We start from the raw sequence: 12,967 nt of genomic DNA on the forward strand, positions 1-12,967 counted from the left end.
CTTGTGATGAGTTGACAATGATTTGGGTAAGGTACCAAAATGCATGTAACTTTTTCATTTATTGATTCGATTTCAGGTTTCATAGCCGCCCACCAATGATCTGCTTCCAGAACTTTTATTGCAGCAACTACATTTTGGATTTTGTGTCTAGCATTGTCATTGAGGGGAGGCATACTTGGGTAGAATTGTGGGCTTAAGGAAATATTAAATTTGTGGACAGTGGGTTTGGTGCAAGTTTTCTTGGATATGGAGTTTAAAGAGTGTTGGATGTGGTGGAAGGGCTTCACATACATTGCTCTTTAGCCTTTCTGAATTGTGTCGAATGGATTTGGATTTGGGCGGGAAACTTGACGACTTTATAGTGAGGTGCTTAGTGGTGTATGAGTTCGAATAGGTTTGGAGGAAAGTTGTGGACGGATGGGTATTTCAGGAGTGAGCATTGGAATATCATGAGAAAAAAATGGATGATTTGGAAGACGTTCTTGAGGAAGATATATAAGAGGTACATGTGGTGTGGGTTGTGGCGCATTGTTATTTGCATTAACTATGTGGCTTATTATGTCTAGTGAATCATCTAAAGAGTCATCTTCACCAATGGTTAAGTCTTCAAAGTGATTTAGGTATAATTTTCACAAGGAGATTTTTATGCGATGTTGATAAGAAGATAAAGTTTCATCAAACATCCAACTTTGATTAAATTGGAACTTACATTTTCTAGAGTTATAAAGGAAATATCCTTTCTTCCTGTAACCGTCACCATAGCCAACAAAAAATGGCTTGGTTGTGCGATCTTCTAGTTTATTTATTGTCGTATTTGGTACATATGAGTATGCTGTACTATCAAAGATCTTTAGGTGAGAAAGATTAGGTTTGATACCTGACCATTTCTCAAATGGTGTTCAGAGCCGAGTGTTGTCATAAGCAACCTGTTTTGTAAGTACCAAGTTGTTGCCTTGACTTCTTCCCAAAAGGAGTTTGGGCAATCTGAAATCTTCAGCATGGATTGAGCAGCATCCACAAGTGTTCTATTCTTTCTCTCGGCTTTACCATTTTGTTGAGGATGATGTGTTATGGTTGTCTGATGAAGGATTCCTTGTGATTGTAGTGTGCTATTGAATTCTTTCGAAGTGAATTCGCCTCCATTATCACTTTGTAGGATTTTGTTTTTTTGGGTTTAATTGGTTTTCTACAAGGTGTTTGTAGGCCACACAATGTGGCAGGGCTTCAGATTTCCTCTGGAAGAAGCTGATGCTGATCAAGAAGTATGTGTAATCATCAATAAATGTCAGAAAGTAAAGAGCTCCTGTGATGGAGGGAGTGTGCATTGATTCACATAGATCAGTGTGGATGAGTTGGAAGGGATTTGTTGTGTGTTAGGATCTTATGAAGGGCTTGAAGAAGATGTGGGTGACCTAATCTGAGATGCCATTTGAGGGTATTTTGGATTGCAGTGTCATGGATTTGATGGGAGGCATTACATATTTTGATGCGTGTGATGGGGATTGGTTTTGTGTTTTGAAACAGGCGATTGTATATCATGTGCCCTTTGAGAGTTGGGATTGGATGGGATAATAATTGCAGTTGAAGGTGATTGTATTGTCACACCCTTTTATTTGTCTTACTAATAGAAAGTACTTTGTGAGTCCTGGTACAAAGTAGACTTGATGAATTTGAAGGTGATTGTTGCAGGTAGATTAATGGTGAGGTACCATATCCTTTAGCTTGTTTGGTGCTGTCATCTCCAAGATGTATGTCTAGAGGTGTGTGGTAAGATCTTGGTAGTTCATCAGGTACAATTTGTTGCATGTCATATAATGTATGGCACCAATATTGAGGTACCGAGAAAGTTCTAAACCTGTTGTGTTGGTTTGATCTGTATTAAATAAGTACATTTCTTCACCTGATGATGGTGGATTTTGTTGTATGGCATATAATGTGTGGCACCAATATTGAGGTACCAAGAAACTTCTAAACCTGTTGTGTTGGATAGATTTGTATTAAATAAGTACAGTTCTTCACCTGATGCCGGTGGATTTTGTTGAATTTGTGCCATCGTAGCTTATGGTCGCCAGCCTTCTTCACATTGTTTTGTTCGACATTCTCTTTCCAAGTGACCTTGACTCTTGCAGTAATTGCATGTCATTGGTTTGGTGCTTTGATGATTGGATGTGGCCCTTTACTTGTTTCTACAATCTTTCTCCCAAGGACCCAATTGCAAATAGATGCTCTTTGATTCTGGCTGTTGTAATTATGTTGTGACAAATGGTGCCAGGTCGGTGGTAGGGCTGCAAAGAGCATCACTGCATGTTTATCTGCGAATCCAAGGCCTGTGATGATGCCTTGTTCTAAAAGTCAGCACCATGATTCTAGAAAGGTTTCAAAGTCCTCATGGTCGTGCATGCAGAAGAGCATCTGTACAGTGTTGTGAAAGTTTACCATATCTGCCCAGATGGATGTAGCTCAGTTGGTAAGGTTGCCGAATGGAGACCAGATGGTCATGGGTTCAACCCCTACATTCCACAATGGCATCTAATGAATTAAGAGTATATGAAGTATATAATAGAGAGGTGAGGAAATTGGGTTTTGAACCCATGATGCAGTGCTTGTAGTGTTAACAACTTACCACTAGGGTAAGGTAATTACTATTAAAAAAAAATACGGGTTTTGATGACAGGACAATTTTCCTATCCTAGTGATTGATGGAGGTTGATTCTCGTTAGAGGATTGATCAAGAGGTCCACAGGACCCCAAGGTCCCGTAGTCCCCACAATGAGTGAGGGTGAGGGCTGGTTTCTCGTGGTTCAGAATGTAAACATCCCCCCGCTGAACCCACTGCATCATCTCATGTGGGTGACAGGTGTCTTAACACTTTCTGAATTGCCGACGACAAGACAATCTGTTTGTTGATCAAAGTCTTGAGCGATTGGGGGTTTCAGTTTGAAATTGTGCTTGCTAACTAAGGTGCTAGTAGCAAATGACATGAAGCTGAAATTTCGTTCTAGAAAGTGTTTTCCTATGCGTTTCCGCTATTTCTTTCTTATTTTCTTTCATTGTCTGTTTTTTTTATCTGCGACTGTTTTGAAGATCTGGTTGTAGGCTCTATAGTTGGCTGCTTGCTTTATTTAGAACTATCCGTATTTTAAATCAATCTTTATTTTACTCGATTCGTAGCTTTTTTTGATTTTTCGCCTAGAATAATAAAGCAGAAAAGCAAAGAATTGAATAAAATAGACATGAATGTAAAGTACAGATATTTCTAAATAAAGCATGCAGCCAACCATAGCGTTTATAACAAGATCTTTAAAACAAACTGCCCCCCTTCTCCAAAAAGAGTAGAAGACGAAAGAAAACAGAGAGGAGGAAAGAAAAGCAATCGACAGAAGACGAAGAAGAAATCTTGCAGCCACATAGAGAGAGAGAGAGAGAGTTTTGATGCGTCCTTCATCCCTTTCCTCTTCTTTTTCTTCTCATCCACAATGTTTACACGGCTTAATAATCTCTGCCTTACTGCTCATCATGATGAGCAATGGAGCCTCGACATTGCTCACTTTTGCACAGAGTATGGACAGATGCCCCACATCCGACATAACCTTTGACGGCCAGAACAGAGCATTCAGCAACTGCAGAAATCTAGCAACCCAATCTGCAAGAATCGCATGGAATCTTAATCTCATCAATAAGTCCTCGCATGGAACCCTGGAGGTGTTTTTCGTGGGCACTGCCCCATCACCTTCGGGTTGGGTCGGCTGGGGTATAAACCCATCCGGTCTCACCATGTCTGGCACCCAAGCTTTCATTGCATTCTCGGCACCCAATGGCTCGACTATCCTCACTTTCAATGTCTCAGGAGATGTGAAGTCGGGAATGGACCCACTCCGATGCTCTCCTATCTCTCTTGATGTTGTCTCCATGGCCGTCCAAATCTCAGGTTCAGTTATCTCCACACTTGTAGTCCTTCAAATCGACCCCACAATCAACACGAGCTCTGTTAACCTGGTTTGGAACCGAGGTGCCTCCGTGTCTAACTTCCAACCGGCAGCCCATGGCTTCTCAGCCGATGATTTGGCCTCGCTCACTGCCGTGGACCTTTTGATGTCTGCATCAGTGCCTCAAGTGACAACACATTCTCCGCATTCCCTTCTTAAGGATGTAAGTTGGCCCTATTAAGAGTAGTACATGTGTGTGTGTGTGTGTGTGTGTGTGTGTGTGTGTGTGTGTGTGTGTGTGTGTGTGGACTACTAGAAAAACGGGTAGGGTCTACCAATTGCTTGGTATTGGACATATAAGATTTTGTCAATCCTGACAAGGATCACTATGTGCGACCCTTATGGCAACCGAAGTTATATTAAACACAGATGAATGTATTTCTGGAGGAGTATGTGTATACATAGAAATATGCATGTATGTGTTTATTGGGGTGTTCTTCGTGGTGAGGAAGCAAGTGCATGTCACTGGCGACCTATATTTATAGCTTTTCCACTGTGTTGCCAATGCTGCTGCTTGTTATCAGTATATGCATATCTACATATGGGGAGTTAGTTTAGGTTATGGTAGTCTGTAGACACATCAGCTTTTGACTGCCGTCAATTGGACAGTCTCTCTGAATGGCAATGATTTGGTCCTAGAATAGATTACGGTTTCTAGGATTTGGGGACATATGATTGAGGTTATAGAGACTTCAGCTGCTGGAAATCGTTTGGATGGCTACCATTCCAATATTGGGTTATCATTATTTCTGGAACTGATTTTTATCATGGTACCATGAGGGGCTGTTTCTTGTTTCTAGATGGTACATTTCTTGGCTATTTAGATATTAGTTATTTCTTGGATTATGCTTGTCTGTCTGTCTGTCCCCGACAACGGTGAATATGTATGGATCTAAGCAAGAAGAGCATGTTAGTAGCTCCTATGTCTGTGTTACGTATTCTTGAATGCCCAGATATTCTAGTTTCTATGCATTAAGCACAAGACCACTGCATTATACCACTAATTTCCATTTTCTATCTCTGTTATTACAGAATTTTAGAAATGTATAATTAGACAACATTTTTTCATTATGGGGACTTCAACCTGGATTGCTTGGGTTGATGTAGTCAATCAAAATGTAAATTGCTTCCATCGAGTTATTACAAAACATAGAAACTTTTTTATAGGTAGACCACTATTTCAATTGCTTCGGTGAAGGTTTGTCAAATCACTTACATTTTGGGGTTTTTTTATATGCAGAGACATGCAATTCTGAATACAATAGGATGGGGAATACTTCTACCGTTGGGTGTCATCGCTGCCAGATATCTCAAGCCATTCACTGACCCTGCATGGTTCTATGTGCATGTGTTGGTCCAATCAATAGGCTACATCGTTGGTGTTGCCGGATGGTCTACTGGGTTAGTGTTAGGCAATTATTCAGTTGGTGTTGTATATCGAAAGCACCGATTCATTGGGATTGCGTTATTTGCGATTTCAACCCTACAAGTATGTGCTATCCTAGTTAGACCTGGTAAGGGCCACAAAATCCGAGTAGCATGGAACTATTATCACTACACCTTAGGGGTGTCTATACTCGTTTTGAGCATTCTCAATATTTTCTATGGGTTTGACATACTAGCACCAGCACCCAAATGGCGCTATGGTTATATTGGCATTCTTGGAGGTTTGGCTGGCCTCACATTGGTTTTTGAGCTTGTCAAATGGGTCCATTATGCCCAGGTGATTAAGGGGCTCAACCCTCCACAAGAACAGAAGTTGCGAGGTGCAATATTGGGTACTCCTACTTCTCACAGAACTGGTGTTTAGATATATCTAATCACATGCTATATTATTTCATCAATGTTAAAATATCTTTAGCTTTGACCACATTTCGACACATGAAATTGGTTTAGCTTTCAGCAAGAACATATGCTGAGATTGAATTACATATTATATTGAGATAGATCATATGCTCATTTAGTGCAAGTTAATGTATGTATGTACATTAAGAATTTAGCTGATTGATGTTTGTCCTGAATTATTTCATGTGGTTGGGGTGATTGATTATTGTGTTGAGTTATCTCATGTGAATCAGGGTGATTGATTCTCGTGGTAAATTATCTCATGTGCGTCAGGTGATTCATTCTCATGGTGAATTATGTCACGTGATCCATCCAGGAACATTCACACAATATACACTGAGTAGCGTGAAATCAGATTAGAACCATTAGTTTATCCAATCTAACTGTTAAATATATGACTCAAGCAAGACATTGTTGTTTCTATATAGGGATTAACGCTTAATATTGGTATAATGTCATTGTGGTAAAATTGGATGAGTCTTTTGATGTTTGAAACATGGTTTGCCTAAAATTCGTTCATCTAACGCAGAAAGTAATCCATGCAAAATAAAAGATTATATTCAGTGATGGAAAATTTATATAATTCAGTATATATACCATTTAAATGCACATAATATTCAATAACCAGGTTTAAATGCGGAAGTGGATGTTGTCTATAATGGAAACGACGATGTTTGTGTGCATATGTTGCTAACTGACCATAGATGGTATGACAAAATGTAAGAAGCTAACTCAGACCATGATTGCGTGCATTGTTTTATATCCAAACAGCTGAATATTGAATTCCAATGAGGGCAACTCAATATACAGTCCAGGTTATACACCATTCAAATGTAGACAAAGATAAATAACTAGACACAGGCATGTAACTAGGTAAGCTAGTTCCAACTGTGGATCACTTAATATCAATTCATGTAAATAATAAAAACAATCCATTCTCATATCACATGTATTGAAATATCAAATCCATTTATGGTGCATTTATACAATTCAGGTTTATACCCTTCAAATATATATGATGTTAAATGACTAGACACAATGTAAGTAGCAAGTGTACATACCATGCTTGTTACATTTATAATCTATTACAGTATACGAGGTTTGATACATCAATGATCAATTGGTGTATAGAAAGTTATATAACCATATGAGAATCTATCAAGTATGGTACAACGTATGTGAGCATGCCTGCCTCGGTTATATGAAGATGGCCACCTGGCAAAGAGATCCAATCCACTTTCCCAGCTTCATCCAGAGCACGTAAACCAATCCAGTCATCGGTATATAGGGCAGTCTATATGATAAGAATACATATGCATCACATTGTCAGATAGCATATATCATCCACTTTTCTAAATGGAACATTAGAAAAACTTTCTGGTTATATGCATATACCTCGTTTGCAGGTAAAATAATCTTGTGGTTTTCTGGTGAGTAATAGCTAAACCAAGCAGTCTCAGGTGGAATCAAGACTTTGTCGTTCTCAAACTGATCATCACAACATTTCTTAGAAATTTCTGCCCATAGGTCGAACTAATCATTCACTTTCACTCAAAAACTTACCATGATTAATGTAAGGTGATTTAAGCTACTGAAGCGTTCCTTGAATGTGATATTTTGCTTCCCTTGAAGCTCATTGTTAAGCTTTGGAAGAAACTTGCATCCCTTGGAGTAAGCATCTAGATCCTAATAACAATACCCAGTTATGTTATATTTTGTCTCAAAGAAGAAAATCCGGACACGAGAAAAGATGTGGATTTGAGTACCGTCGGGATCTTGACATATCCAGCAGGCCCAAGATGTTCCTGAAATCAGAAATAGTTTAGCAAAGTCCAAGGAACAAATGTCAGTGCAACATTAAACATAAGGATTGTAATCATCAAATTAAAATAAAAAACATATGAACTCGTAAACTGTAGATGTGGTAATTTTATATGAAGGGGAACTATCCAAAAACAAACAGAATAACAAAATGTTCAAATATGTTAAAGAATTGGAACACGTTTCTGTGGAAGAGTGAATGGGAAAAAAAATTGACAAATGTGAACGGTATAGTTATCCTTAAAGTTAGATCAGAGACACAAAAATTGGTCAAGAAAATTTGTTAGAGAGAATGGATAAATAACAACAGTAAATCAAAGCCATTGACGGCGGTTTTCCCATAGAGTGAATACTTACTAACTCCTAAAGACCATCATATGATCATATACCATGGCCAAAATATTCAGCTCAATAATTGCACAAAAGAGCTATTGTCCAGATAACAACTATCATTAAACCCTAACACTATAAATGTGGTCGTTTCAAATTTCGTAAATTGGTATAATAATGAATATCTCTGAAAGAGAAAAAGTTATATTATCATCCTCTGGATGCTAAACCAAGCTACAGCAGAACTGATGCTCTCTATTACATCACTTGGAATGCAAACCGCAGAAAATGAAACCAAATGCAATCATGATATCTGAAAAAAACATACTTGCACACACATACAAATATGACAGAAATCATACCTGCACATAAGAACTGTAAACACCCAGCTCGATAATTCGGTCCGCAAATTCACAGATGACCCCGTTCTGCATATGCATCAACCATGCTCAAATGTGAATTTTGTGAATAGAATATCTGGTAGGTATATCAAGATTTGTTTTCACAATTTTTGAAGGAGAAACTATTTTTTCTTTTTATTACATAACCACCTTTTCAATATAGCAAGAAGTTTAAACCAAGATGTGTAAGATGGACTCCCTTTATATCAACACATTAAAGCTTATAATTAATACAAGAAAAGTATGTTACCCCGCACATAGGAACAGATGCCGTTCCTGCATGAGGTCCACCAATGGAGATCATATTGTTCACCTGAATTTAGCAGTAATCATTATTAGATCTGTGGGTCATGTCTTCTTCCATATGCGAAATTAATCACTATAATACATAAAGTAAAAGGCAAGGTTCAATGCTCTCTACCATAGCCTTTGAAGGGCAGACCTTTTGGGCAAAAAACAAATGTAATTGAGTCATAGAGTACATTTAGAAATTCATTCCATCTTCAATAAATTTTCATTTAACAAATTGAGGAAAAGGAGGTCACAATACTATCTAGATATATTAACCTTCTGCTGCAAGTACGTGCATTGAGGGAGGCCTCATGCATGCATAAACTAAGAGGTCACATTCTAATTCATGGCAATGTCCTTCACATAACAAACATTGACTCTAATTTGTGAAACCCAACATCTGCACTGATTAATCCTGAACAAGAGAACCTTAAGTTCTTTCAGGAAGGTACATGGCATCAGTGAGGATTCCATGGAACAATACGGAAATAACTATCTATGTTTCAAGGTAAAGACTAATGAAGCATGGTTTCATATAGCTTCAGCATGCTATCAAATATTCTAAGAGCCCTATATTCATGATAGAGTTCCAACAACGTCAAACTCATCTTGTTAGATATAATTCCCATAAAATATATATACCTGCAAACTTAGACAAACTATGAATTACCAACACGCCAATCAAGACACTTACTAGAGGTCCACCATCACACCATTCGATCAAGCCACGGCCTATTACATTACCCTGAATAATACATAAGAATGACAGGAAGCCAAAATTTATCCATACTTATTCATTATAAATAAATTGTGGGACCAAAAATGAAGGCATTTATTTTACTGACCTGGGAGAGACCAACAAGGTTATACCCAGACTGAAGTTGTGGCAAAGACTTAACCTATAAAGATATCAGAAAATACAAGGATAAGCACTGTAGATCTGGTATGATTATGTGGCATCGAAAATATAAAAAGAGGGATAAAAAGATAGTTACCGTCTCGCACACAGATTCTACCTGTATAAGATAGCAACATCAAAATAGTTTGTTAAACAAATAGCACTGGAAATGATGATAAAGGAAGCTGTAACTTATCCACTTGAAATGCAGCGGCACTCACTTGCTTTGTCATAGACATAAACCAAGAGTCTAAGGCCCCATCTCCAATTTCACTGTTTTTTGAAAAAATAATTATTTCTAAAAATGTTGGCAAAGTGACATCTCTTCCGATAAAAAGTAGAGAAAATAAAACTCACATGCAAACGCCTTCTTGACTTGAATGATTGCTTAGAAATTGTGTGAACCATGAAATTCCTCCATTTTTGCATTGATCACCAACACCTATGACCATGAAATAGATTGCAATATAATGGTGAAGATTTCTGTGGTCTATGTCCACACCATAATCATCCAAACCATGAATGTCAAAAGATCACCCAATAGCTAATGGACATACTCTATACCCTATTTGATTCCTAATAACATAGTTATGTGTATTCTCATAAGCGGACTAGTATACCCTAAGAGCTACGTTTATGTACTCATAAATGGTTTATTAGCTCTGAAATACGTTAGGATGGGGGTGGATTTGAATATATGGATACTCCCAATTGATCTCAAGATGTATAGATTCATGATTACATAAATCGAGTATTCACTGAATAGAACTAGACCTATTCCACATCATTGATGTCAGCCTAATTAACACAAAAATCCAAAAACAAAACCATTCACTCACACAAAAGGGCCTTAAATTCTAAACAAAACCCCTAAAAACTCCATTTTCTCTGAGCTATCAAATTTAAATCTTGAGCTTGACATACAGATTCCGCATTCAAAGGAAAACTCTTTAAGAGAGACGTGAGTGCTCTACACACAAACCCTAACACGCAGAAAGAAGAAGAAGAATCCTACCATGGAGAACCACGAATGGCAAAGATTGAGATAGCGGCAAGAAACTGATTGTAAGGGCGATCGATATAATCGCGGCATAAAACTTCTTCTTCTCCATATCTTCTTCCTCTCGAATCGCCATAGCCATAGACGCGACTGAGCTTTTGGTTTTGAGTGCTTCTCCCCGGCAGTCAAATCCCGTAACCCAATGAATCAGCCTCAAAAGGCGCTCGGATTTCTACAAAACAAAAGTGTGTGTATGTATCTATGTATGTATGTATGTATATATATGTATGTATGTATCAGTATGTATGTATGTATGTATGTATGTATGTATGTATGTATGTATGTATGTGTGTATGTATGTATGTGTATGTATGTATGTATGTATGTATGTATGTATGTATGTATGTATGTATGTATATGTATGTATGTATGTATGTAGTTATTTGGACTCCCTTTGGCTTAGTGGGTATCTTCAAAGGCCCCACACACACTTCTTCAATCTACTCTTATCTTATTTATCTCTAGTTGCAGTAGAAAAACGCCCATTCGATTCATAATTTTATGATGCCTCCCCGCCTCCGTTTATGTGAGAAATAGCTTGTCTCATTCCAGTTCTCGTCGGTTGGTTCGAAACCGAAAGATGCTGGCTCTACACATGGTCTAAACATCGTTGGATCGGTAACTTTGCTTGACCATGTCATCCATGTCCTCTGATTTGTCCTAAATATGTTTAGTGCTGACTTATACGTGAGCGTGGAACAACTTGTCCGGTCTAGTTACTAGTTCACCTCTTTTGCCCTAGACAACGAATCTAGACTAACATTTCACGTAGACATTGTTTGTTGCCCACAAGGAAAACATTTGTTTTCCCTTGTTGAGTGAGGATTAAGCAAAATGGCAAATTTCAATCCACGTCAAAACGGTAAACATACGTGATGATACATCTTCTCTTCTTTTGAGATGTCAAAATCTTTCTTAATTTTTCGCAAACATGAATTTAGAGACGTCAATAATATCTCTCTATTTCAACTTCTACATATTACATGATTGTGAATCGTGATTGCATGCCAAATTTCTTCACCTCTTGGTTGGGTGACAATAAAAATGGAGTTTTAAATTAAAATGCCCACAAGCCCGTGGATCCCATACCTTTGCTACTTCTCAAGACCACTTCAAATTGGACATCCTTGTACCGACTATAGGGGGGTTTCCCCTCCATATATTTCCTTTCTTTTATGAATTTATGAATCAAATCTTTTTTATTAGAAAAGTAAACATGGCAAATGGCTTCTCGTCTACTACATGTATCTAGGTCGTTCCAAAACATCTTGATCCATTAATTAGTGTATTTTGTGCACCTTCAAGGTACAAAAAACTTCTTGATTCATTGGTTAGTGCCTTCCACGCACCTTTGTAAGATATGGTTACATCATTGTGTTATTTGTTTGATACGTAATATATCCCTATCCAAAAGCATGCATGAAGTATGACTTTGGATAGTCTCAAAGGTGTGCAAACAACTTGTATGTTATCGTTAGATTATGAAATTGTTGCAAGAGGAATGCATAGGATTTCTATAGAGAAGGCAATAACATGCAACACACAATGTATGAACGACATTGCCTCCTTTTTGAAATACAACACTGATTCAATAGAATTGTCAGAAAAAACTATTAAGAATATGTTATAAGCATAAACCAAAACTACAAATACGATCAATGAACTAAATCCTCAAAAAAAAAGAAACATTGATAATGTTCTTACACTCATGCTTGAGAAGTGTCGTGTAATGAAGAATAACTTGCACACACTTTTTAAATGCTTGCATAAGGGGGTAGGGAAAATAAGAGACCTAAAGTTCAATGTATACATTGCTTCTTGTTTCTCAAAACATGTTGCAAATGCGTGCAAAAGAGAGAAAGGGTGAGACAAAGGGCACTGGTAAAAGGGAATCCTACAATCTAATGTAGACATTTCTCATTGGTTTCTTAGAACATCATGCAAATGCTTCTGAAGAAAGGTCAAGGTGAACATGCGAATGCCTTGATAAGGCTACATCATGTGCATGAGAGACATGACAACGAACTCCAAGCGGGCAGCGATAGCTATAGAACGTATTTATATAACGATAAAATGTGAGACGAATTAACCTCGGCAGGGCGACAGAGAGCGTTCACATGATAGATAACGATGTGAGAGGAGACGATCCGCGTGAAGTGTGGCCTGCATATGGAAGACATCAATAGAGAAGGATGGATATATTTTAATTGGGAAATTATGTGTGAAAGGATAGGGAGAAGTGGGTGGGTGGGAGGGAGGGATGTCATGGTCATGGGACAAAGAAGGTAGTTGAAAAAAGATGTGACGGTTGGTCTACACACACATACTCTTACTC

The 12,967-nt window shown here is 38.0% G+C and overlaps 2 protein-coding genes across 2 annotated transcripts; one reads left to right on the forward strand and one right to left on the reverse strand.

The window, feature by feature from the left end:
* The first annotated feature begins 3,036 nt into the window (after positions 1-3,036).
* Positions 3,037-5,932, forward strand: LOC147864000 (cytochrome b561 and DOMON domain-containing protein At5g35735-like). Its single transcript, XM_087319629.1, has 2 exons — positions 3,037-4,149; positions 5,227-5,932. Exons 1-2 carry the CDS (start codon positions 3,433-3,435, stop codon positions 5,794-5,796), a joined length of 1,287 nt encoding a protein of 428 aa, XP_087175755.1. The 5' UTR covers positions 3,037-3,432; the 3' UTR covers positions 5,797-5,932.
* An 849-nt stretch (positions 5,933-6,781) lies between these two features.
* LOC147864001 (uncharacterized) lies at positions 6,782-10,820 on the reverse strand. Its single transcript, XM_087319631.1, has 12 exons — positions 10,588-10,820; positions 9,930-10,014; positions 9,794-9,845; positions 9,670-9,690; positions 9,520-9,573; positions 9,369-9,419; positions 8,634-8,696; positions 8,345-8,410; positions 7,598-7,636; positions 7,395-7,517; positions 7,227-7,319; positions 6,782-7,125 (listed from the first exon to the last, which is right to left on the reverse strand). The coding sequence occupies exons 1-12, from the start codon at positions 10,712-10,714 to the stop codon at positions 6,967-6,969; spliced, it is 933 nt and encodes a 310-aa protein (XP_087175757.1). The 5' UTR covers positions 10,715-10,820; the 3' UTR covers positions 6,782-6,966.
* Positions 10,821-12,967: the final 2,147 nt, after the last annotated feature.

Source organism: Azolla caroliniana, unplaced genomic scaffold (assembly GCF_043228905.1).
Source record: "Azolla caroliniana isolate FFs.n. ecotype wild unplaced genomic scaffold, voAzoCaro1.0.p SCAF_5, whole genome shotgun sequence".
Taxonomy (NCBI): Eukaryota; Viridiplantae; Streptophyta; class Polypodiopsida; order Salviniales; family Salviniaceae; genus Azolla; species Azolla caroliniana.

Coding starts and splice junctions, on each gene's coding strand:
- LOC147864000 (XM_087319629.1), top strand. CDS start 3,433: ATGCGTCCTTCATCCCTTTCCTCTTCTTTTTCTTCTCATCCACAATGT. Junction 4,150..5,226: donor CGCATTCCCTTCTTAAGGAT/GTAAGTTGGCCC, acceptor TTTTATATGCAG/AGACATGCAATTCTGAATAC.
- LOC147864001 (XM_087319631.1), bottom strand. CDS start 10,714: ATGGCTATGGCGATTCGAGAGGAAGAAGATATGGAGAAGAAGAAGTTT. Junction 10,015..10,587: donor GCCATTCGTGGTTCTCCATG/GTAGGATTCTTC, acceptor TCATGGTCATAG/GTGTTGGTGATCAATGCAAA. Junction 9,691..9,793: donor TTATGTCTATGACAAAGCAA/GTGAGTGCCGCT, acceptor TATCTTATACAG/GTAGAATCTGTGTGCGAGAC.